The 26,244-nt window shown below is 38.6% G+C and overlaps 1 protein-coding gene and 1 pseudogene across 1 annotated transcript in view; one reads left to right on the top strand and one right to left on the bottom strand.

The window, feature by feature from the left end:
* Positions 1-4,257: 4,257 nt before the first annotated feature.
* The window catches only part of LOC119534675 (zinc finger protein 883-like), a 29,679-nt gene continuing 7,692 nt past the window's right edge, over positions 4,258-26,244 (bottom strand). The window contains exons 2-6 of the mRNA XM_037837289.1: positions 8,670-10,493; positions 8,050-8,097; positions 7,763-7,920; positions 7,165-7,244; positions 4,258-6,713 (exon numbers count right to left, since the gene is read on the bottom strand). Coding sequence (XP_037693217.1) covers positions 5,115-6,713; positions 7,165-7,244; positions 7,763-7,920; positions 8,050-8,097; positions 8,670-8,803 — 2,019 coding nt within the window. The 5' untranslated portion in view covers positions 8,804-10,493 and the 3' untranslated portion in view covers positions 4,258-5,114. The remainder of the gene's footprint in view (positions 6,714-7,164; positions 7,245-7,762; positions 7,921-8,049; positions 8,098-8,669; positions 10,494-26,244) is intronic.
* LOC119534676 lies at positions 23,694-25,224 on the top strand (annotated as a pseudogene).

The raw sequence follows: 26,244 nt of genomic DNA, 5'->3' as shown, positions 1-26,244 counted from the left end.
AGAAATTGAGTCATTTGTTTTTCAAGCTTACAAATTATTCATTGTCATCACCCAGTGTCTTTTTTCTATCTTTCATCTCTTTTGTCACGTTCTCTCTTCTCCCCCAAATCTGGTGCTCACCATGGCCTGCCACAGGGATGAGAGGCAGGCACTGGGCATGCCAGGAAGTTAACTGTGTATGGTAATACAAATGTCCTTGCTTCCAGTGGTGCTCTATTTTCCACTGGCTAGCAAGACCTGGGTTTTGGGGTCTTGCTTTAACAGTTGGGTCTTCTCTATTTGTCTGCCATATACAGTGCAAATTTCTGTACAGCCATGTAGACCAGCTCCTGTGTTCCTAAGAAAGGGTCCTTGTACTTTCGGGACTGTCCAGCAGATGGGGCAGTTAGGTAGCTTAATTGTCCTCAGAAGCTGCTCTGCCTTGGAGCATAGTTGCCAGCTGCTCCTTCCCTCAAGGGTGGGTGAAGGGCATTCAGAACCAGGGCTGGAAAACATTGACTCTGGTCACATTTTCTCAGTCTCTTTGACTGTCACTGATCTGGGCCTTGAACTGTCCTCCCCTTTCAACCAGGTTTTCAAACAGTGAGGGTATTTTTCACTGCTATGAGATTTTAAAATGTTTCCCTGGTGGGATGGGTCCTGTCTGCTGTTTCTGTGCCTTTCCTGCATGAAGACTGAGTGAGGGGGAGGAGACAACTTGCTAGTCTTGGACAGAAAATTCCTACTTGATATTTCCTCAATTTTGAATTCAGCATTTGCAGGGCCCTTATCCAGACTCCTCCAGAGTTTCAAACAATTTAGAATTGTCCTATTTTCCACTGAATTTCTGGAGAGAATTTTCAGTACCTGTTTATGTATAGACTGATGACATCAGTCTACATGTGCAATATTAAACCCTGATGAGCACTGTCCACAGAGAGGGTCCTGAGGTAGAGGGGGACATGCAAACAGGCAGAGAGACTCCAAAGAAAAACAGAACAGACTTTGTTGTATTCACAGAAATAAATTGGCAGTGCCTTGGAACTCAGGATTAGAGTTGATTATGGCTTAAATGATGCAAGTGTCAAACCACAGAAAATAAAATGAATGACTCAATAATTCTATGCCTAAGTATATATCCAAGACACTTGGAAACATGTTCTCACAAATATTGCACATGAATGCCCCCCAAAATAAAATACTGGATGAATATAAAACTTGTGCACAAATTTTTGATATTATTCATAATAGCCAAAAAGTGGAAACAACCCAAATAGCCATTAACTGATAAAGATACATGAAATGTCGCGTATCTATACAATGGAATGCTTTCTGTAATTAAAAGGAATGAAGTTCTTATACATGCTATGATACAGATAACAGCATGCTAACTGAAAGAAGGCAGACATAATGGCCACCTGTGTGATTCCATGTATATGAAATATCCAGAATAGGTAAATCCATAAAGACAAAGTTGAATAGTAGTTGCCAGGAGCTGGAGGATGGGGAGAATTTGGAGTAAAAGTGCTCATGGGTAAAGAGTTTCTCTATAAGGTGGTGAACATTTCTGGAATTTCATAGTGGTGGTGGCTGCACAAGCTTGTGAATTTCATGGTATATGAATTTTATCCCAATAAAATACATCTAAAATTCTTTAAACATTAAATGATACAGATCAAAGTAAACAACTCACATACACACCTATAAGATTATATTTACTTGGTTCATCAGAAGAACCAAAATCCCTTATGAGTGTGTGGCCCTTTTCTTGTGAACCTGCTGTACTGTCCATGGCTGTCCTCTAGGGAGACTCTTCTTTATGCAAATCTATGTGATGCTCTCCATTCACTAAACTCTGCTCCAGGAACATTACCACCCAGTAGTAGTAGTCCCAGGCAAGTTCTGGGACGTCTCAGGCCCTGAGATATCTTCCAGTCTAAAGTAGATGGGAACTCTGGCTATGGAGGACATTCAAGAATGGAGAGGGAAGACTGAAGTTTACCGTTTTGACTGCAGGGCTGTGATTAAGGCTTGGGTTCTGTGGAAACTTGAGTCACAAGAGCAGCCCTGGCATCAAGGACTGAAGCTAACTCCTTTAGCAGGCCTTGGCAATTCAACATCAGTCTCAGAAAGGACAATGGCAGAACCACGGGGGATTCTACAGAAAAATTCTCAGCTCCAGGTGAGTCTCTATTGTTCCTACATGCTTGAGGGTCAGTCTTTCTACACTACCCAGGGGAGTTACAGAATTCTTCGGGTTGTTTTGCATGAATCCTGCCTGAGACTGACTGCCCAGGTCAACCTCTCTTGGTTCAAGTCCATTAAATCTATGGTCTTTCTGTTTGAAAGTTTAAGTCCTGGGAGCAAATGTTTGATCATTTTTCTCATTACTAAGCAGTTATTTTGAATTCTTTGTCCCTTTGAAAATCTGATGAAATTGATGAACCCCCCCCCCACCAAAAAAAAATGCACACACCTAATTTTCAGGAATTCACTCTTTGAGTCATATCTTTGGACAATGAATAGACTCCCTGAAAACAATCCTTGATTTGCAGGAAGCCACTAAGTCTGACTTCCCTGTTTTGGATTTCAGGATTCTGATATTTTAGGACTATCCCCAAGGAAAAAGAAATAGTTTACATCAGTCTTTAAAGGACATGCTTAATATTCAGTGATGCTAATGTAACCGAGAGTTAAAGAGTTAACAAATGATTGTAGCTGGTTAATCACTATATGGTTGCCTTTTTAATTTCTAATATTTTTTAGACAAGACATAAGAAAAACCTGAAACTGCTGAAACTCAAGGCCAGATGCCTTGATCTTTGATGTTAATGCTTTACTATGTAACTATATAATATTTACTTTGTAACTCTATAGCCTCATAACTTGTGACTGACCCCACATAAAAGTTTATCTTATTTTACAACTTTGAAGTCTTGTGATCTTGTAGCAGCCTCTTAGTGTTTATTAATGAAAGAACATGAGTCAGCCCAGAACTAACTCACCCCAAATCCTAAGGTACCTTACTAGAAAAAGCTAGTTCTCACCAAAATTGGCCTACCTGACATGCACTGTAGCTTAAACCTTAAGCTATAGGTGACCTATACCTCAATATAATATTAAAAACCATGCCCATCTTCAGGTTAAGACCAGTATTTCCTTACATACATCCTGTGACTAGTCATGTAATCAGTTTGTGCATACTCAATATTCGGGTTTTTGTTAACTTTGTCACATTGATTCACTGTTCTACTTATCCTAAACCTTCCTGTCTTTGAATACTGTAAAACTCAACAGCACTTGGGGGAAGAGCCTAGTGAGTTATAGCAGTTAGGGGAGACCGATTTAGGGTCCATAGGCTTTTTGTTCTTACTTTTTGCGAGGTCTTCACATCTGAAAGACATTCAATCATTGCCGACTCCAAGGCCACGTGCCACTATCAGATTCCGGAAGACTCAGGGCCACACTGCTTTCAGTGTCTTTCTTGCACCTCCTGGAGTTAAAATAAATCTAGACTCTTTCTGTCAAAATTGCTTTCATTCATTGGCATCTCCTTCACCAAGTAACTCCCAGCTTCCAGAGGTCTCTGGTTTTCACAGCTTACAGGGACTCCCCATCATCTACATGTGTTAAGATAAGCAGAGAATCTTTGCCTATTATGTCTTTGATTATTAAAATGAATTATTTCAGTGGGTTCTCAATAATAATTCATAATGGGCCATTAGAGAGGGGAAACGGGAAGTATCTGGAACTCCACTTGACTCAGTGAACTATGTACGCAGAACAATCTAACCCAATGATTAATAATACTGAGAGGAAGTATTCTTCCCTCTAAGATTTGAAGTGAAAACATTTCTGTTCCTACCCTTCATGTAATTATTGACCCAAGAAATGTTTATCACGCATCCAGTAGAAGCCACCATTGAAGTATATTCATTTACCCTACAAGAATACCAAATCAGACTTCACATTCACCTATGCCCAAACACACAGCACTTCCACTCAGCCACCAGATACCCAATAATTTGCCCAATCTCCTCAAACACTAACCCTCACAGAGACACAATAACTCATGCTAACAACATTCCTAAATACTGAATCAGTGATTTGCCATGAGTTTACATTAGTACATTTTCCACCATGAAATTTCTGGATCTAATAAATACTCTTCCCTCTCATTTCATATTTCCATGGTCATTCCTACATTGTTTTTTTTGTTTTTATTTTTTTTTAACCACAGCAAGGCTTGTGTTTTGCTAAATGATAGTGCACAGTAATTACAGACTTAATGTTTCATTCCAATGGTGTCCACTTATTTTATTGAAAGGATGAATTACAAATTAGGGCACTCCCACATTGAATACAGAGAGAATTTTTCACATGTAATTTCTCTGCCTTGCATATAAGAGTAGTCCATTAGGAATCTTCATTTCCATTAGATTTATGTTCTGAGTCCTCTCATACGATATAACATCAGACCATCTACTAAGGGCTTTTCTACATTGGTGGCATTCATACAGATTCTCTCCTGTATGAATTATGTTAAATGAAATACGACTGATAACAAAAGGTATCATACTGATTATGAACATACTGTTTCTTCAGTATGTCAGTTCTCTAGTGTGTCTAAAATTTGAAGCTATGATTCAAATCTCTTGCATATTCAAAACACGTAGTGTGAGAACTCTCATTTCATCTAGGTCAAAGCATTGAAGACTTTCCCACATTGATGACATTCACAAGGTTTCTCTCAAACTTGATTAGCTTCATGTTGTATAAGAGAAAAATTAAGATGGCATTCTTATGGCTTTTGTCCACTGTGCATTCTTTCATGTTTTCTGAGGGAAGAACTACAAGAAAAGATTTTCCACATAGATGACATTCATGGGGTTACATGACACTGTGAGTTCTCCCATGTGGTCTGAAGAATAAATGAAGCCTTTTCCACATATATGGCATTTGTAAAGTTTCTATCCTGTGTATACTCTCTGATCTTGTCTAAGTTGAGAATAATGACTGAAGGGTAACACACATGGCAAACATAGGGTTTCTTGCCATTGTGTGTTCTCTCATGCACTCTAAGACGAGAAGGTTGCCTGAAGTTTTTCCCACAGATGACATTCATTGGGATACTCTTAAGTATGAGTTCTCTCATGTCTTCTGAGGGAAGAAGTATATCTGAAGGCCTTACCACAGGTATGGCATGCATAGGGTTTCTTGCCACAGTGTGTTTTCTTATGTTCTCTAAGAGTACCAGACTGCCTGAAAGTTTTCCCACATAGATGGCATTCATAGGGTTTCTCTCCAGTGTGAGATCTTTCATGTAGTCTGAGGGCAGAAAAACATTTGAAAGCTTTTCCACATGTATGGCATTTATAGGGTTTCTCTCCAGTGTGAGTTCTCTCATGTATTCTGAGGTGAGAAGAACGGGTGAAAGCTTTTCCACATGTATAGCATTCAAAGGGTTTCTCTCTTGTGTGAGTTCTCTCATGTACTCGGAGGGCATAAGAACATTTGAAAGCTTTTCCACATGTATGGCATTTATAGGGTTTCTCTCCAGTGTGAGTTCTCTCATGTATTCTGAGGCGAGAAGAACGGGTGAAAGCTTTTCCACATGTACAGCATTCATAGGGTTTCTCTCCAGTGTGAGTTCTCTCATGTTGCATGAGGGAATAAGAACGAATGAAGCCTTTCCCACATGTGTTACATTCATAGGGTTTCTCTCCAGTGTGAGTTCTCTCATGTTGCATGAGGGAATAAGAACGAATGAAGACTTTCCCACATGTGTTGCATTCATAGGGTTTCTCTCCAGTGTGAATTCTCTCATGTTGTCTAAGGGTAGAACTACGAGGGAAGGTTTTCCCACATGTATGGCATTCATAGGGTTTCTCTCCGGTGTGATTTCTCTCATGTAGCATGAGGGAAAGAGAATACTTAAAAACTTTCCCACAGGTATTGCATTCATAGGGTTTCTCTCCAGTGTGCGTTCTCTCATGTTGTCTGAGGGTAGAACAATGACGGAAGGCTTTCCCACATATATGACATGCATAAGGTTTCTCACCACTGTGTGTTCTCTCATGGTGTCTAAGATAAGAACGTTGTGTGAAGGCTTTTCCACATAGATGACATTCATGGAGTTTCTCTCCAGTGTGAGTTCTGTCATGTGCTCTGAGGGCAGACCTATAATGAAAGGCTTTCCCACATGTATGGCATTCATAGCGTTTTTCTCCAGTGTGTGTTATCTCATGTTGTTTAAGATTAGAATGATTACTGAAGGCTTTCCCACATAGATGGCATTCATAGTGTTTTTCTCCAGTGTGAGCTCTCTCATACTCTTGAAGGTTAGATTGACTGAAGGCTTTTCCACATAAAGGACATTCACAGAGCTTCCCTCCAGTCCGAATTTTCTCATGTTGTCTAAGGTGAAAAGTTTTCCTAAATAGAGTACATTCACATGGCTTATTTCCAATTTGAGTTCCACTGAATTGTCTGTGGCCAGAGCTTTCAATACAGGTTTTAGAACTTCGATGGCATTCATATGATTTACTTGTATTGTGAATCTGCTTATGTTGATTAAAAGACGAATGGTCACTAAGGACTTTTCCAAGCGGTTTCCATAAAAATGGTTTCTTTCCCATGGGAATTAATGCATGCTTAGTCACTGTGGATCTGAGAGTGGAATCTTCCAGCAAATGATTATACTGAAAAGAATTCTGTTGAGTGTGAGATATCTGCTGTGGGAAATGAGAAGAGACACAGTTAAACATTTGTCTATATACATACATTTCTTCATTTCCTTAGATGTTAATTCTCAACTAATCCTTCAGTGATTCTGATTAAAATCATCCTCATGTTAGTTTCATATATACATTATTCACCTTCATGCATGGAGATTTTCTCCATATTAACACTCAAATTGCAGACCTACCTGATCAAATTTGACCTCATGATGTTTCAAATTTTATGTATATGAACTCTGTTTATGCAATCATGTTTTCGTAAGTACTCAGCTGAGAGTTTGTGCTCAGTTTAATTTTTCCTAAATTCAAACTATCACAGATTTTTGATGGATTAGCATTCAATCCCAATATTAATTACACTTAGGTGATTATACTGAATTCTCAATTTTATTCAATCCTCAGGTACTGATATAGAAAATTAGGGTTCACCCAAATGAGAGCTTACCGATGACATGTCAGAATGGTCTTTCCTACAGGTAAGGTGCAAAACTGTCATTTTTTGCTTTTTACATGGACTTTTCTTGCCTACAATTGGGGGAAAACCACAATAAATTGTTAGGCTAGCATTATGGGAATGAAAACCTTGGAAAGTCGAAAATATCCTTGTCAGAATATTTCAAACATTGACACCTGACCGGGAAACAATTTCAAATTAAGCTATACTCTAGGTAAAAGAAACAATTATAGGACATTAACAATCAGAAAAGATTTTCAAGATTAAAATATGAGAAAAATAAAAAGAAGTTAGGTCGGTAAGGTAAAGAGGGGAAAAATCCTGCCAGAGTAAGACCAGGACATGGCTCATTATTGAAACTTTTCATTCCAATGGTAGATGAATATCCCTTTCCCAGAGTCAAAGACACTTGAATAGGGCTTAATAAGTGTATAGGATGACCACATATAATGAAAATTTCCCCAATATCCTTGCCTCTATTTCAGAGATTATCACACCCTTAAGAAAACCTAAAGTTGTTATTTCCAAGGACCTACTCATTAACTGATGAATCTGCTCTGCTACAGATGCACAGGTTCCCAGAGCTCACCTGGACAATGGTTTTGGGTAAGTCCTATTCCTTCTCTCCAAACTTTCTTTCCTTGTGACAACTGGGAAAGCACATCCAATTTGCAGACCTGAATTCCTATTTGTAGGAAGAGATATCTGGATTTTGAGTTAAGTATTAATAGTGCATTATCAAGTCCACTGCAAGATAACAAAAAAAAAGGGTAAGCACTGAAGGTTAGCAAGATGAAAGTAGTTGGAACACAGAACATTGACCATATTTCACCAGCAAAGGATAACTCTTGAACTTGGTCTCATTACTGTGGGTACCTTCTACTATTGCTCCCATGAACAAGGTCAAAGAGAGATCGGAGAGTCCTATGCATTGTAAAGGGAGAGAAATTATGTTTCCACAGTTATGGAATATTACTTTCTAAAATAATCCAATAAGCATAAACTCCATCAAGACAATCTACATTCTGAGGAAAATGATATCTGCAGTGTTTTTACTATTGTCTTCTGCAGCCTCCGTATACCCCTTAGAGCAGAATAATTATTTCAAAATATTTAGTCACTTACTTATACATTGAAAAAATTAATGGTTGACCTACCAGCACTACTCAGAGTATTGGAGACTGGGTTTCAAGAAAGACATTAAATTTTGGTAAAGAAGTTTAAATTCTATGGGGGTAAACTAGATGAAAAGAAAATGTTAGAAAAAATTATTTCATTTCGGGGGTTGTAGGTATTATAAAATAATATAGTTTGAATATTAAGAATATGAAATACAAAAATATAATGTAAAGAATACAAAAAGATTATACAATGTGGGGAAGCCGACTTAGGTCCTGAAATAAATAGATGATATATGATAGATACATACATAGATAGTAGATAGATGGATTAATGATTGATAGATACATATCAATAGTAAATTTTCTGAGACTCACCGACTGAGACCAGATGGTTGATATTCTCCAGCATCACTTCTCTGAACAGCTTTCTCTGGGACGAGTCTAGCAATGTCCACTCTTCCTGGGTGAAGTCTACGGCTATATCTTTGAAAGCCATTAACTCCTAACATATCACAGAAATTAGGGTTAATTCCTTACTGAATCTGGAGTATGATAATCAGAATGACAGCACTAAGGAAGTATGGACTCTGTAAATAAAACTGAAAATGTGTTTGGAGTTCCAGTAAGATCAATTTCAATATGGAATTGCTGTCTTCCTTTCAGATACACTCACAGAACCACAGACATTTTAAATACATACAACTCCATTGTAAAGGAATATCAAATGACACCTGGAAATTCTCCAATAGGTTTCAATTATGACCTCCTGATGCTCATTATAATACTTGTTCTGGAGCATGCCATAATTAAAATGATATTTTCCACCAATTTCCGATAAATCTACAGACATTATAAGGAAAGAAATAGCCATTTGTCACTTTTAAAAAATGACTAGGGTTAGATTATTCCTGTATATGGATGACCACACTTTGTGTCATTTATAAAATTGTTTAACATTATGTTATGCATTTAAACAGACATAATGCACTGATGTGTGATGTACTTTCTATCTAAATTCAATTCACTGGTCTGTTCATTAACATTGCAGGAAACTTTGAAGCAATATATAGAATTCTACACAACTAAACTGGTTTCATACAGAGCTCTGGATTAGTAAGTTCTGCCTCCCTCAATTCTACATATTTCAGTTGTTTGTGAGGCTAAGTGAAGATCGATCACCATCACAAGTCATAGACCCTTGAGAGTTGTACTGAAAGATGGCCCTAGTCTGACTGTTTCTGTAGTAGTATACCTCCCACTCCCAAAATTTTCTGGGGCCTAAAACACCAGTTTCCAATGTCCCTATTATATATTCATCTCCTTATATCTTCACCTCCTCTGTCTACTAAAGGTTAAAAGAAGACCCATTGTTGCTTCTGGTCTCCTCAAATCTGCAAAAATTTTCACAGTTCTATAAAATGCATCCTATTAAAGGAAGTAAAGAATATTTCCTATATATTTAATCCATTCAAAAATTTGAGGAAAAGCTGATTTAAAAAATTAAAGTTGGGAAATTGGGGAAAAGAGTTTAAAGGACAATTTTAGTTTACTTTTCTTGAATGTTTCAAAATGTACAAATATATTCCATCAACACTTGAATAAAATTAAAATTTGGAAAAATAAAACAATTCCTCACTTTCTTTTATTTGCTAAACTTCTCTTGTGCTCCAGTCAAGAATGCACAGACTTACTTATACCCCAGTACTTATAAAACTGGATTGATTGTACTCGCTGAAATATCACCCTCCCCCCTGTTAATTTGTGTTCTTATTCATCTGTATTACCTACGTTCACAGCAAGCCTAAGCAAACTTCAAGCAGTGACATGATCCATGAGTGCATTATTTCTCCAATGAGGCCATGGGTTGGGTGAGAAAAAGAAAAATATCTCTCATCTCTTAGAGAAATACCTATCTTAATGGAGGCTGGAACAAACTTTTGTAGCCTTTGGAAGCAAAATATTTATTGATGAGCCCCAAACTTACCATAACTATTCTAGAGCTGGATAAACCAAAGAGAAGCTCAGATCCTTGAATCCTTGATCCTCACGAATGGACTTGGAAAATTTTTGCCAATAGGAGAAATCTTCCCACCTGCTGACAACAGTGAAAGAATTCCCTACTCACCCATGACTGCATTATCAATAGCTCAGCTGACAACTGTCTTCCTTCACAATCAGATGGGCAGTAGGTGAGTGAAGCTGAGAAAGGAGACAGAAACCTTCAGAATCAAGCCTTGAGCACAATTTCCAGACTCACTTGTCAGGAATCTCAAACACTTCACCTGGGAGGAAAACCAGTATAGTTAACAGGAATATGAAGTGCACTGCAAAAACAAAAAAAAAAAGATGGGAGATCTCTTCTCTCCCAGGGTCAAGATGTAGGAGGTCCTGGCTTCTCTAGCGACTAATGAAGATATGAATATCTCCATGTTACAGATAAGAACATAAAAATCACTGAATTGTGTGTATTAATTTCCCTTGCTATTCAGGAACTTTTAATTCCTTCTCTGATTCCAAAACAGGAATTCCTGACCCATGTGTCATCTGGTACTAGGACACCACCTGTGGGTTCCCCAACATCCATCTCTGTCCACTGGACTCTCAGTAACTCCCTGCTATAACCACCTTCACCTAGCCTTCTGGATACACTTAACCTAAATCATTTTAGTTCTTTCACATGTGATGTATAACAATGTAAATCCTTCAACATGGAGTACTAGATCTCATCCCAATGGATTTGTATGTCAACCAAGAAACACAATATATTTAATTATGTGGGAAATCAGAAGATCAATTCAAGGAGTCGATCAATTTGGAGGTATCAATGGCTCCCTTCATATAAATCTAATCATAAAAATCCCCTGCATCAAAAAACAACAGAAGTATATGGTTGAGGGAGGGTGGGGCAAGATGGTGGAGTGGTCAGGTGTATGTTTTAGTTACTCCTCCAGGGCAGTAGGTAGAAAGCCAGGAACTGCATGGACTGGACACTGCAGAGCAATTTGACTTTGGGCATACTTCATACAACACTCATGACTGTATGGAACAGCTGAGATCAGAGAAATCTGTAAGTTTTCATGGCCAGGGGACCCATGTCCCTCCCTGCCAGGCTCAGTCCTGTGGGAGGAGGGTCCATCAGTGCTGGGAACGAGGAGGGAGAACTGCAGTTGCGGCTCCTATTGGAAACTCATTCTACTGATCCAAACTCCAAACACAGACAGACCAAGACCAGACACCGGAGAACCCAGGAGCAGCCAGCCCAGCAGAGAGAAAATAGGACAGAAAAAACAGCAAGGAAGACCCAAAAATAAAAGCAGAGACTTTTTTGGAGTTTTGGTGAACGCAGAACTGGGAAGGGCAGAGCTCAGGCAGAGTAAGGCTCCTGTGCAAATCCAGAAGGTGAGTTTCTTTGTCTGAAAAACCAGTTTCTCTGCATCCTGGATCATTCCTTAATGGCCCTTATATCCTTGTCTCTTAGCATTTCAATAACCCATTAGATCTGCAAGGGGGGCCCTTCCTTTTTTTTTTTTTTTTTTAATCTTTTTCTCTTTTCTAAAACAATTACTCTAAGAAGCCCATTACAGAAATCCTCAAAGACTTGCAATTTGGACCCTGACAAGAGCAGAGCTAAGAGAGCTCTGAGACACAAGGCAATAAGTCCAGTGGCTGACAAAATTCACTAAAGACCACAACCTCCCAAGAAAAGGGGGTCATCCCCTCACAGTCATCTTCCTGGTGGGCAGGGAACATTCCTGCCAGGCGCTGGCTCCACAGCCCAGAGCTGCCCCAGACAACCCAGTGTGATGGGAAGTGTTTCCAACAACACAAGCACACACCACAAAATCAGGCATGGACATTCGCCTTTCCCACATCCTCAGCTAGTTGTCCCAGAGTTGGGAAGGCAGAGCTGTGTGAATTAACACGCCCCATTCAGCCATCCTTTCAGCAGATTGGGAACGCCCCTATACAGCCCTGCAGCCCAGAACCACCCTGAGGGGATGGGGCTCACCTGTGACATAGCACAGTCATCCTTCAACAGAGGACCTGGGGGTGCACAGCTTGGAAGAGGGACCCACTCGCAAGTCCCAGGGGCCATACGCCAATACTAAGGACTTGTGGGTCAGCGCAGAGACAAACTGTGGTGGGACTGAACTGAAGGATTAGACTATTGCAGCTCCAGACTATTTAAAACTCCAGGAACACCGGGGAGATTTGATTGTTAGAGCTGCACCTCCCTCCCTGACCGCTCAGACACACACCACACATACAGGGCGGGCAACACCAACTACACACACAAGCTTGGTGCACCAATTGGACCCCATAAGATTCACACCCCCTCTCACCACAAAGACAAAGTGGGGGAGAACTGGTTTGATGGGAATAGGTGGCTCGCGGACACCACCTGCTGGTTAAAGAGTTCTCCACAAAGGTGCAGATCTGGCAAATTAGAGATAAGGGTTTTAATCGGTCTACAAATCCTAAAAGAACCCTATCAAGTTAAGCAAATGCCAAGAGGCCAAAAACAAAAGAAAAATTTAAAGCACATGAAAAAAACAGACGATATGGATAACCCAAGCCCAAGCACCCAAACCAAGAGATAAGAGGAAACGCAGGACTTAGAGCAATTAATCAAAGAACTAAAGATGAACAACAAGACAATGGCACAGCATACAAAGGACATGAAGAAGACCATGGCACAGGATATAAAGGACATCAAGAAGACCCTAGAAGAGCATAAAGAAGAAATTGCAAGACTAAATTAAAAAAACAGACGATCTTATGGAAATAAAAGAAACTGTTGACCAAATTAAAAATATTCTGGATACTCATACTACAAGACTAGAGGAAGCTGAACAGTGAATCAGTGACCTGGAGGACAACAGAATGGAAAATGAAAGAACAAAAGAAAGAATGGGGAAAAAAATCAAAAAAATTGAAACAGACCTCAGGGATATGATAGATAATATAAAACGTCCAAATATAAGACTCATTGGTGTTCCAGAAGGGGAAGAGAAGGGTAAAGGTCTAGGAAGAGTATTCAAAGAAATTGTTGGGGAAAAGTTCCCAAATCTTCTAAACAACACAAATCATAAATGCACAAATCATAAATGCCCAGCGAACTCCAAATAGAATAAATCCAAATAAACCCACTCTGAGACATATTCTCATCACACTGTCAAACATGAAAGAGGAGCAAGTTCTGAAAGCAGCAAGAGAAAAGCAATCCACCACATACAAAGGAAAGAGCATAAGACTAAGTAGTGACTACTCAGCAGCCACCAAGGAGGCAAGAAGGCAGTGGCACGATATATTTAAAATTCTGAGTGAGAAAAATTTCCAACCAAGAATACTTTATCCAGCAAAGCTCTCCTTCAAATTTGAGGAGAGCTTAAATTTTTCACAGACAAACAAATGCTGAGAGAATTTGCTAACAAGAGACCTGCCCTACTGGAGATAGTAAAGGGAGCCCTACAGACAGAGAAACAAAGAAAGGACAGAGAGACTTGGAGAAAGGTTCAGTACTAAAGAGATTCGGTATAGGTACAATAAAGGATATTAATAGAGAGAGGAGAAAAATATATATGAAAACATAAACCAAAGGATAAGATGGCTGATTCAAGAAATGCCTTCATGGTTATAACATTGAACGTACATGGATTAAACTCCCAAATTAAAAGATATAGATTTGCAGAATGGATCAACAAAAATGAACCATCAATATGTTGCATACAAGAGACTCATCTTAGACACAGGGACACAAAGAAACTGAAAGTGAAAGGATGGAAAAAAATATTTCATGCAAGCTACAGCCAAAAGAAAGCAGGTGTAGCAATATTAATCTCAGATAAAATAGACTTTAAATGCAGGGATGTTTTGAGAGACAAAGAAGGCCACTACATACTAATAAAAGGGGCAATTCAACAAGAAGAAATAAAAATCATAAATCTCTATGCACCCAATCAAGGTGCCACAAAATACATGAGAGAAACACTGGCAAAACAAAACGAAGCAATTGATGTTTCCACAATAATCATGGGAGACTTCAACACATCACTCTCTCCTATAGATAGATCAACCAACCAGAAGACCAAAAAGGAAATTGAAAACCTAAACAATCTGATAAATGAATTAAATTTAACAGGCATATACAGAACATTACATCCTAAATCACCAGGATACACAAACTTTTCTAGTGCTCACAGAACTTTCTACAGAATAGATCATATGCTGGGACATAAAACAAGCCTTAATAAATTTAAAAAGATTGAAATTATTCAAAGCACATTCTCTGACCACAATGGAATACAATTAGAAGTCAATAACCATCAGAGACTTAGAAAATTCACAAATACCTGGAGGTTAAACAACACACTCCTAAACAATCAGTGGGTTAAAGAAGAAATAGCAAGAGACATTGCTAAATAGAGACGAATGAAAATGAGAACACAAAATACCAAAACCTATGGGATGCAGCAAAAGCAGTACTGAGGGTGAAATTTATAGCACTAAACGCATATATTAAAAAGGAAGAAAGTGCCAAAATCAAAGAACTAATGGATCAACTGAAGAAGCTAGAAAATGAACAGCAAACCAATCCTAAACCAAGTACAAGAAAAGAAATAACAAGGATTAAAGCAGAAATAAAAGACATAGAGAACAAAAAAACAATAGAGAGGATAAAGATCACCAAAAGTTGGTTCTTTGAGAAGATCAACAAGATTGACAAGCCCCTAGCTAGACATACAAAATCAAAATGAGAGAAGACCCATATAAACAAAATAATGAATGAAAAAGGTGACATAACTGCAGATCCTGAAGAAATTAAAAAAATTATAAGAGGATACTATGAACAACTGTATGCCAACAAACTGGATAATGTAGAGGAAATGGACAATTTCCTGGAAATATATGAACAACCTAGACTGACCAGAGAAGAAATAGAAGACCTCAACCAACCCACCACAAGCAAAGAGATCCAATCAGTCATCAAAAATCTTCTCACAAATAAATGCCCAGGGCCAGATGGCTTCACAGGGGAATTCTACCAAATTTTCCAGAAAGAACTGACACCAATCTTATTCAAACTCTTTCAAAACATTGAAGAAAATGGAATACTACCTAACTCATTTTATGAAGCTAACATCAATCTAATACCAAAACCAGGCAAAGATGCTACAAAAAGGAAAACTACTGGCCAATCTCCCTAATGAATATACATGCAAAAATCCTCAACAAAATACTTGCAAATCGAATCCAAAGGCACATTAAAAAAATCATACAGCATGACCAAGTGGGGTACATTCCAGACATGCGAGGATGGTTCAACATAAGAAATCAATCAATGTATTACAATGTATCAAGTTTTTGATAAAAACACTTCAAAAGGTAGGAATTGAAGGAAACTTCCTCAACATGATAAAGAGCATATATGAAAAACCCACAGCCAGCATAGTACTCAATGGTGAGAGACTGAAAGCCTTCCCTCTAAGATCAGGAACAAGACAAGGATGCCCGCTATCACCACTGTTATTCAACACTGTGCTGGAAGTGCTAGCCAGGGCAATCCAGGAAGACAAAGAAATAAAAGGCATCCAAATTGGAAAAGAAGAAGTAAAATTGTCATTGTTTGCAGATGATATGATCTTATATCTGGAAAACCCTGAGAAATCAACGATACAGCTACTAGAGCTAATAAACAAATTTAGCAAAGTAGTGGGATACAAGATTAATGCACATAAGTCAGTAATGTTTCTATATGCTAGAAATGAACAAACTGAAGAGACACTCAAGAAAAAGATACCATTTTCAATAGCAACTAAAAAAATCAAGTACCTAGGAATAAACTTAACCAAAGATGTAAAAGACCTATACAAAGAAAACTACATAACTCTACTAAAAGAAATAGAAGGGGACCTTAAAAGATGGAAAAATAGTCCATGTTCATGGATAGGAAGGCTAAATGTCATTAAGATGTCAATTCTACCCAAACTCATCTACAGATTCAATACAATCCCAATCAAAATTCCAACAACCTACTTTGCAGACTTGGAAAAGCTAGTTATCAAATTTATTTGAAAAGGGAAGATGCCTTGAATTGCTAAAGACACTCTAAAAAAGAAAAACGAAGTGGGAGGACTTACACTTCCTGACTTTGAAGCTTATTATAAAGCCACAGTTGTCAAAATAGCATGGTACTGGCACAAAGATAGACATATAGATCAATGGAATCGAACTGAGAATTCGGAGATAGACCCCCAGATCTATGGCTGATTGATCTTTGATAAGGCCCCCAAAGTCACTGTACTGAGTCATAATGGTCTTTTCAACAAATGGGGCTGGGAGAGTTGGATATCCATATCCAAAAGAATGAAAGAGGACCCCTACCTCACACCCTACACAAAAATTAACTCAAAATGGATGAAAGATCTCAATATAAAAGAAAGTACCATAAAACTCCTAGAAGATAATGTAGGAAAACATCTTCAAGACCTTGTATTAGGTGCCCACTTCCTAGACTTTACACCCAAAGCACAAGCAACAAAAGAGAAAATAGATAAATGGGAACTCCTCAAGCTTAGAAGTTTCTGCACCTCAAAGGAATTTCTCAAAAAGGTAAAGAGGCAGCCAACTCAATGGGAAAAAATTTTTGGAAACCATGTATCTGACAAAACACTGATATCTTGCATATATAAAGAAATCCTACAATTCAATGACAATAGTACAGACAGTCCAATTATAAAATGGGCAAAAGATATGAAAAGACAGTTCTCTGAAGAGGAAATACAAATGGCCAAGAAACACATGAAAAAATGTTCAGCTTCACTAGCTCTTAGAGAGATGCAAATTAAGACCAAAATGAGATACCATCTCACACCGATTAGAATGGCTGCCATTAAACAAACAGGAAACTACAAATGCTGGTGGGGGTTGCGGAGAAATTGGAAGTCTTATTCATTGTTGGTGGGACTGTATAATGGTTCAGCCACTCTGGAAGTCAGTCTGGCAGTTCCTCAGAAAACTAGATATAGAGTTACCATTCGATCCAGCGATTGCACTTCTCGGTATATACCCGGAAGATCGGAAAGCAGTGACACGAACAGATATCTGCACGCCAGTGTTCATAGCAGCATTGTTCACAATTGCCAAGAGATGGAAACAACCCAAATGTCCTTCAACAGATGAGTGGATAAATAAAATGTGGTATATACACACGATGGAATACTACACGGCAGTAAGAAGGAACGATCTCGTGAAACATATGACAACATGGATGAACCTTGAAGACATAATGCTGAGCGAAATAAGCCAGGCACAAAAAGAGAAATATTACATGCTACCACTAATGTGAACTTTGAAAAATGTAAAACAAATGGTTTATAATGTAGAATGTAGGGGAACTAGCAATAGAGAACAATTAAGGAAGGGGGAACAATAATCCAAGAAGAACAGATAAGCTATTTAACATTCTGGGGATGCCCAGGAATGACTATGGTCTGTTAATTTCTGATGGATATAGTAGGAACAAGTTCACAGAAATGTTGCTATATTAGGTTACTTTCTTGGGGTAAAGTAGGAACAGGTTGGAAGTAAAGCAGTTATCTTAGGTTAGTTGTCTTTTTCTTACTCCCTTGTTATGGTCTCTTTGAAATGTTCTTTTATTGTATGTTTTTTTTTTTTAATTTTTTTTCATACAGTTGATTAAAAAAAAAAAGTTAAAAAAAAAAAAAAAAGGAAAAAAATATGTAGAGCCCCCTTGAGGAGCCTGTGGAGAATGCAGGGGTATTGGCCTGGCCCACCTCGATGGTTGCTAACATGACCACAGACACAGGGGACTGGTGGTTTGATGGGTTGAGCCCTCTACCATAGGTTTTACCCTTGGGAAGACGGTTGCTGCAAAGGAGAGGCTAGGCCTCCCTATGGTTGTGCCTAAGAGCCTCCTCCCGAATGCCTCTTTGTTGCTCAGATGTGGCCCTGTCTCTCTAGCTAAGCCAACTTGAAAGGTGAAATCACTGCCCTCCTCCCTACGTGGGATCAGACACCCAGGGGAGTGAATCTCCCTGGCAACGTGGAATATGACTCCCGGGGAGGAATGTAGACCTGGCATCGTGGGACGGAGGACATCTTCTTGACCAAAAGGGGGATGTGAAAGGAAATGAAATAAGCTTCAGTGGCAGAGAGATTGCAAAAGGAGCCGAGAGGTCACTCTGGTGGGCACTCTTACACACAATTTAGACAACCCTTTTTATGTTCTAAAGAATTGGGGTAGCTGGTGGTGGATACCTGAAACTATCAAACTATAACCCAGAACCAATGAATCTCAAAGACAATTGTATAAAAATGTAGCTTATGAGGGGTGACAATGTGATTGGGAAAGCCATAAGGACCACACTCCACTTTGTCTAGTTTATGGATGGATGAGTAGAAAAATAGGGGAAGGAAACAAACAAACAAACAGACAAAGGTACCCAGTGTTCTTTTTTACTTCAATTGCTCTTTTTCAGTTTAATTATTATTCTTGTTATTTTTGGGTGTGTGCTAATGCTATGTAATGGTACTGTGAACAAGCAAATGTACGATTTGTTTTGTATGACTGCGTGGTATGTGAATATATCTCAATAAGATGAAGATTAAAAAAAAAAAATTCTGAGAGAGAAAAATTTCCAACCAAGAATACTTTATCCAGCAAAAAACTCCTTGAAATTTGAGGGAGAGCTTAAATTTTTCACAGACAAATAAATGCTGAGAGACTTTGCCAATAAAAGACCTGCCCTACTTCAGATTCTAGAGGGAGTCCTACCAACAGAAAAATAAAGAAAGGAGAAAGAGATACAGAGAATTTTAACTGACACATATACTACCTTACATCCCAAATCACCAGGACACTCATTTTTCTTCAGTGATCACGGATCTTTCTCCAGAAGGGACCATAAGCTGGGACATAAAACAAGCCTCAAATAATTAAAAAAAAAAAAAAAAAATTGAAGATACTCAAAGCACATTCTCCAACCACAATGGAGTACAAATAGAAGTCAATAATTTTTGAACTGTAACTCCACTATTTACTTCCTACATGATATAAAATATACAAACTCTAATGATAAATCAGTGCTTTTGAACTCAATGTAAAATATGTAATTTTAGACAGCTATATAAAGGTGGGGGAATGAAGGAGTATAGGAACATAGTTTATGTGTTCTATTGAAGTGAAGGTGGTATCAAAGAGAAGCAAGATTGATATGGATTTAAGAGGTTAATTTTAAGCCCCACAGTAAGCACAAAGAAATTATCAGAGAATATAACCATAGAAAGGAAAAGTAGAGTTTGAGTTAAGAGAAATGGGGGAAGGGGCAATGGGGAGTTAAGAAAGGAGTGTAGGGTTGCTAGGTGAAGGGAAATTTCTAGTAATGGATGGTGGGAAAGAGCATTACAACATTCTAAAGGTGATTAATCCCACTAATTGAAGACTAGGGAGGGGGTGGAATGGGAAAATTTAGGCTGTATATATGTTCCCACAATTGAAAAAAAAAAAAAAAAAGTCTAAATAGACGACAATTGAATGCCAAGGATGAACTTGGATGGGATTGGAGGATAGAGGACAGGTGGCTCAAAGGGACACAGCTGAGACATAAGGAAAAGGAAATACAGAATGTAAGCTTCGTATCATTGAATTTCTTGTACTTCTTAGCTGCGCTTAATGGGATTGCATAAAAGAATGTTCTTGTTCATGGGAAGTTTGTGTGTGAATTAGAGTGTTTGTTCAAGGATGTGTGCAGCTAGCTCTCATATGTTCAGAAGACAGAGCAATAGATGATGGATGATAGGCAGGGAGGGAGGGAGGGAAAGAAATAGCGATGTGACAGCAGGTTAAAGTTGGTGGACTGAGCTATCGGGGGAAGGGGTCAGGGTATGATGGAATTCTGTGTATGGGGTTAGTATTGTTTTTGCAACTGTTCCTATAACTTTGAATTTATTTCAAAATAAAAAAAAATGATAGAAGATGAAAGTGATAACTCTTTGAAGAACGTGATATAATGGAAAAAGGTTGGTTTCTAATACTAAAGGCAATTGCTATGGTGGAATTATGCAAGAAGAGAGACAAAACCACCAAAATGTAGAATAGTCACAACAGGTCTACCCTGGTTTATATAATACTTCTTGTACTGGCTTAGACTTTACTAAACACCCCTGGATAAAGATTATTGATTTTACAATTTCTTCACAGTTGAGAGTTTATTTGTGTGTGCTATTTCAAATGTTTTGTAAGGTATAAGGATTTATTGAAACAAAACAAATAGCCAAAAAGAGAATCTTTTAAACAGGTAGAGAATCTTTTAAAAAGGTAATTTACCATTTTATGATTCAAATTTAGAGGTCCCACTCCTAATACTTTGATTGAGAAAACAGAAAACAGAACTGTATCCAAAGATAAACCAATGGTTTCATTAGGAGAAATTGTTTGATAATTTAAAATACCTGAAACTATCAAACTCTAACCCAGTAGCCTTGACTCCTGAAGATGATTGTATAACAATGTAGCATACAAGGGGTGACAGTGTGACAGTGAAAACCTTGTGGATCACACTCCCTTTATCCAGTGTATGGATGAATGAGTAGAAAAATGGGGACAAAACCTAAATGAAAAATAGGGTGGGATGGGGGGGGTGTTTTGGGTGTTCTTTTTTATTTTTATTTTTTATTCTTATTCTGATTCTTTCTGGTGTAAGGCAAATGTTCAAAAATAGATTGGGGGATGAATGCAAAAGTTTATGATGGTACTGTGAACAGTTGATTGTACACCATAGATGACTGTATGGTATGTGAATATCTCTCAATAAAGCTGAATTAAAAAAAAAAAAAAACCTTAAAAGGGTTATCTATATAGTGCATAAGAATGCCCACCAGAGTGACCTCTCGACTCCATGTGGAATCTCTCAGCACTGAAACTTAATTTCATTTCATTTCACATCCCCTTTTTGGTCAAGAAGATGTTCTCAATCCCATGATGTTGGGTCCAGATTCATCCCCAGGAGTCATATCCCACATTGCCAGGGAGATTTACACCCCTGGGAGACAGATCCCACATACGGGTGGGGGCAGTGAGTTCAAAGGCTTGGTAATGTATCAGTTAATTTTTACATTGTAAACTTGTTCCTTGTCTTGAGTGATCTTTACTTTTAAACTACTGTCTCTCCCTATACTCATATGAGTGGGAGATTACTTGATGAAGCCTATCCAGGAACAGAGACCCAAGATTAAAGAGACTCAGGTCTTTTCTAACAGTGATCACAGGTTTGAGGTGTAAGGAGATGAATCCATGACAAGGAAATGGGAAGAAAGAGGTATACATGCTTACTGTTGCTAGGGAGAAGAACTGTGCTGCCCATTTGGAGGGCAGTGTGGTTGTTCCTCAGGAAGCTAACTACAGAATTGCCATACTATGTAGCAATCATGTTACTAGGTATGTACTCGAAAGAAATGAAAGTAGGGACATGCATAATCATTAACACACTGATGTATATGGCGGTATTATTCCCTACTGTTGATGGATGGAGGCAGCCCAGGGGTCCAGTGACTGATGAGCAGAAGGGTGAACTTTGGGATATATATATGATGAAATATTGTGAGGCTACAGAAGTCACAAGGCATGCAAGGATGTGAATGAACTTTGAGGACATTATGTTGAGCAAAATAAGCCAGAAATGAAAGGACAGATATTATATGGTCTCACGAATATGAGCTAACAATTATGAGCAAACTCTGACAGTTAAGATCAAGAATTAGACCATCAGGAGATAAAGAGGGCAGAAATTGTGCAACTGATGCTTAAAGAGTACAGAATGTTCAAAAAGGTAGAGAGTAAAGGTTTGGAAATCGATAGCACAATACTGTATGATGGCAGCACAATACTGTAAGCGTAAATAACTGAGTATGAGTAGGTTGAAAGAGAAAGTCTAGAGTTGTGTATGTCACAGAAGGAAAGGTATAGGATAAAAACTGGGACTGTATAGCTTAATGAAGCTGAGAGTGGACAATTAAGGTGGTAAATTGTACAAATATAAGAAAACTAGACCAAACATACGTATTACAAGGTGTTAATATGGTAGTATATAGGAAAAAGCAATTACTGTAACCTAAGATCTATAATTAACGGTAACATTGTAATATTCTTGCATTAATGGTAAAAAGGCACTGTATCAAAGCTAAATGTCAATAACAGGAGAATATAAGGAATATGGGTTTTTTTTTCTTTAGAAGAAATGAGAAGGTCCTCATATTAACTGTAGTGGTGAATGTCTAACTATGTGATTATACCAAGACCCATAGATTGTACACTTAAGATGGAGTGTATGGTGTGTCAATAAAACAGTTAAAAAAAAAAAAAAAGAATAAGAGAGAACAGAACTCTCACTGTGTCTGAAATTATATATGAAGTATATTAGTTTCCTCTGGCTGCCGTACCAAATATCACAAATTTAGTGGCTTAAAAGAACCCAAACTGATATTTTGGAGAGTGATAACATCAACATAGTGACGTAAAACATTCCCTGGAGAAGTCTACCCTCAGAATCAACTAATAAAAGGAAAAATACCACTTACTTGGAGCTCTGGAGTATGACAGAGGTTAGAGATTGACTCCACAAAGGCTGAATTGAGGAAAATGAAAACCAAACAATGAAATCAGGTGGGAGATTTAAGTCCCAGACCTGCCAGTCTGGAACTCTCCCCTCACTCAGTCCTGCACAGGAGTCACACAGAGGCAGCATGGCCTGGGTCCCTCCTGCATAGAAGCAGATCATAGGGGCACTCACAGCAGCAAGTTAGAACCCCATGCATATCCAGGAACAGAGACCTAAGTCTAAAGAGACCCAGGACAGAATAAAAATGGATGAGGAGTGACACATAAAATGTGCCCCCAGGGAAAAAAAGAGACTATGGCAGAACTGTTAGCAAGAGGTGTTGCACACACTCAATCCAGTTTTTGCTAGAAAACCTAAATACAAAATGGACCTTTCTGGCTCTCCAGGACAGGTTACCCTACAGGGAAGTAACCAGGAGCAGAAAATCCTCCCCAAAAAAAAAAAAAAAAAAAAAAAAAAGGAGGGGGGAGGACTGAATTGCTATGAATTGCTATAAGATAGGATGTGTCCCCCAAACAAAAAGTGTAATGAAATGGGGACCCTGAGGGAGGGAAGTAATGCAAACAAATCATAGGACCTGGGAAGAAAAGTCTTCAAAAAGACAGAACAGATCACGATTCCTTGAGAAGGAACAGAGGAAAGGAAGCTTTAACCTGGAGGTGAAACAATTGCAAGCATAAAGGAAAATCTTAAAATGTACTTCAGAAAGCGGAGCAGGGCCTGATAGCCGAGCTGGACCTGCACGGGGAAATATATTGCAATGTTGATTGAAACCGAGTCCTCGGATGTGATCTGACTCATCATGCAGTACCTGAAGGAGAATAGTTTACATCGGGCATCAGCCACCTTACAGCAGGAGACTACTGTGTCTTTGAATACTGTGGAAAGCATTGAGAGTTTTGTGGCTGATATTAATAGTGGCCATTGGGATACTGTTTTACAGGCTATACAGTCTGTGAAATTGCCAGACAAAACCCTCATTGACCTCTATGAACAAGTGGTTCTGGAATTGATAGAACTTTGTGAATTGGGTGCTGCCAGATCACTTTTGAGACAGACTGACCCCATGATCATGTTAAAACAAACACAGCCAGAACGGTATATTCATCTGGAGAACCTGTTGGCCAGGTCTTATTTTAATCCCCATGAGGCATACCCAGGTGGAAGTAGTAAAGAAAAGAAGAGCAGCAATTGCCCAGGCCTTAGCTGGGGAAGTCAATGTAGTCCCTCCATCTCGTCTTATGGCATTGCTGGGACAGGCACTGAAGTGGCAGCAGCACCAGGGATCGCTTCCCCCCGGCATGACCATAGATTTGTTCCGAGGCAAAGCAGCAAAGATGTGGAAGAAGAAAAGTTTCCTACGCAGCTGAGCAGGCATATTAAGTTTGGTCAGAAATCACATGCGGCGTGTGCTCGATTTTCTCCAGACGGTCAGTATCTGGTCACTGGGTCTGCTGATGGATTCACTGAAGTATGGAACTTTACAACTGGAAAAATCAGGAAGGAGCTTAAGTATCAAGCCCAGGATAACTTTGTGATGATGGATGATGCTGTCCCCTGCACGCGTTTCAGCAGAGATACAGAAATGTTAGCAACAGGAGCCCAAGATGGAAAAATCAAGGTATGGAAGATTCAGAGTGGACAGTGTTTATGGAGATTTGAACGGGCACACAGTAAAGGTGTCACCTGTCTCAGCTTTTCTAAGTATAGAAGTCAGATCCTCAGTGCCTCATCTGACCAGACTATTAGAATTCATGGCTTAAAATCTGGAAAAACTCTGAAGGCATTTCGTGGCCATTCCTCCTTTGTTAATGAAGCAACATTTACACAAGATGGACATTATATTATTAGTGCATCCTCTGATGGCACTCTGAAAGTTTGGAATATGAAGACCACAGAATGTTCAAATACCTTTAAATCCCTGGGCAGCACTGCAGGGACAGACATCACTGTCAACAGTGTGATCCTGCTTCCTAAAAACCCAGAGCACTTTGTAGTGTGCAACAGATCAAATACAGCGGTCACCATAAACATGCAGGGGCAGACTGTCAGAAGTTTCAGCTCTGGTAAGAGAGAAGGTGGTAACTTTGCTGCGCACTCTCTCCCCATGGTGAACCAATCTACTGTGTGGGGAAGACTTTGTGCTCTATTGTTTCAGCACGGTCCCTGGCAAACTGGAGAGAACTTTGACAGTTCACCAGAAAGATGTGACTGGAATTGCACATCACCCACATCAGAACCTGATTGCTGCCTACAGTGAGGATGGACTCTTGAAGCTCAGGAAACCTTAAATTAATTTTTTTTGGAAACCAGTGTGAGAGCCTGCACTTAAATGAAGACATATTCATGTGTTGCTCTTTTTTTTGGCCAGCTTTTCTAAAGAAACAAATCATCTGAGTTAACTACAACAAAAATAGTTTTTGAAAATTCACATTTAAGTAACAGTTATTCTTTTTATTTTTTTGGTATATTTTTAAGGTATTAGTTTATCTACTTCATTTAAATGGGGTGATCAGTTAATGTTTTCTATAATTACCTGGAGAGTGAAATACTGGTATTTCTAGAAAAAATTATAATGTGATTGTTTGAAGTGCTGATTAAAATGTACCTCCCATCAGTAAAACTGGTAAATGAGGAACTGTCCCATATTCAGTAGTCATTTTGTTTCTTTAAAAAAATTTTTTTTAGATACTAATAAACTTCACTCCTTCTGGAAAAAAAAAAATGTACCGCAGATGGAGGACAAGCATCACATGCAGAGGACCTGAGAAAATCTGAACAGTTTATATGCTACAATGATCCAGAAGAACTTGGAACAAGTGGCAAATAAGAGCCTTAACACAAAGGAAATAGGCAGTAAACTCCTAGACAGGAAGGAGACAATGACCTTCAGAAATAACTCATCAAAATAATCAGATGCACAGACATCAACAGAAATTACAGGCCACACTAAGAAACAAAATGATATGGCTTCAGTCAAGGGAACAAATAAAAACTTCAGGAAACAAAGAATTCAGAACAAACAATTGAAGAAGTTCAAACAAATCTCCTAAATTGATTCAAGGAGAGGAAGAAAAATATGCATAGAAATAAACTGTTGGTGGGTATGGAGCTAACTTATATTAAGACAATATGTGAGCATAAAGAAGGAATTGAAAATTTTAAAAAACAGCCTAACAGAAATTATGGGAGGAAGGGCACAATAATTTAGATTAAAAATACACTAGAGAAGATCCAAAGTTCATGGGAAGAGGAGGGAGCTCCAAGACTCAATCCTTCTATCAGAACAACTGTTATACAGTCAGGAACTG

The sequence above is a fragment of the Choloepus didactylus genome, chromosome 5 (genome assembly GCF_015220235.1).
Source record: "Choloepus didactylus isolate mChoDid1 chromosome 5, mChoDid1.pri, whole genome shotgun sequence".
Classification (NCBI taxonomy): Eukaryota; Metazoa; Chordata; class Mammalia; order Pilosa; family Megalonychidae; genus Choloepus; species Choloepus didactylus.
Note: the sequence above shows the minus strand (reverse complement) of the source record. Positions and strands in the feature narration are given on the sequence as shown.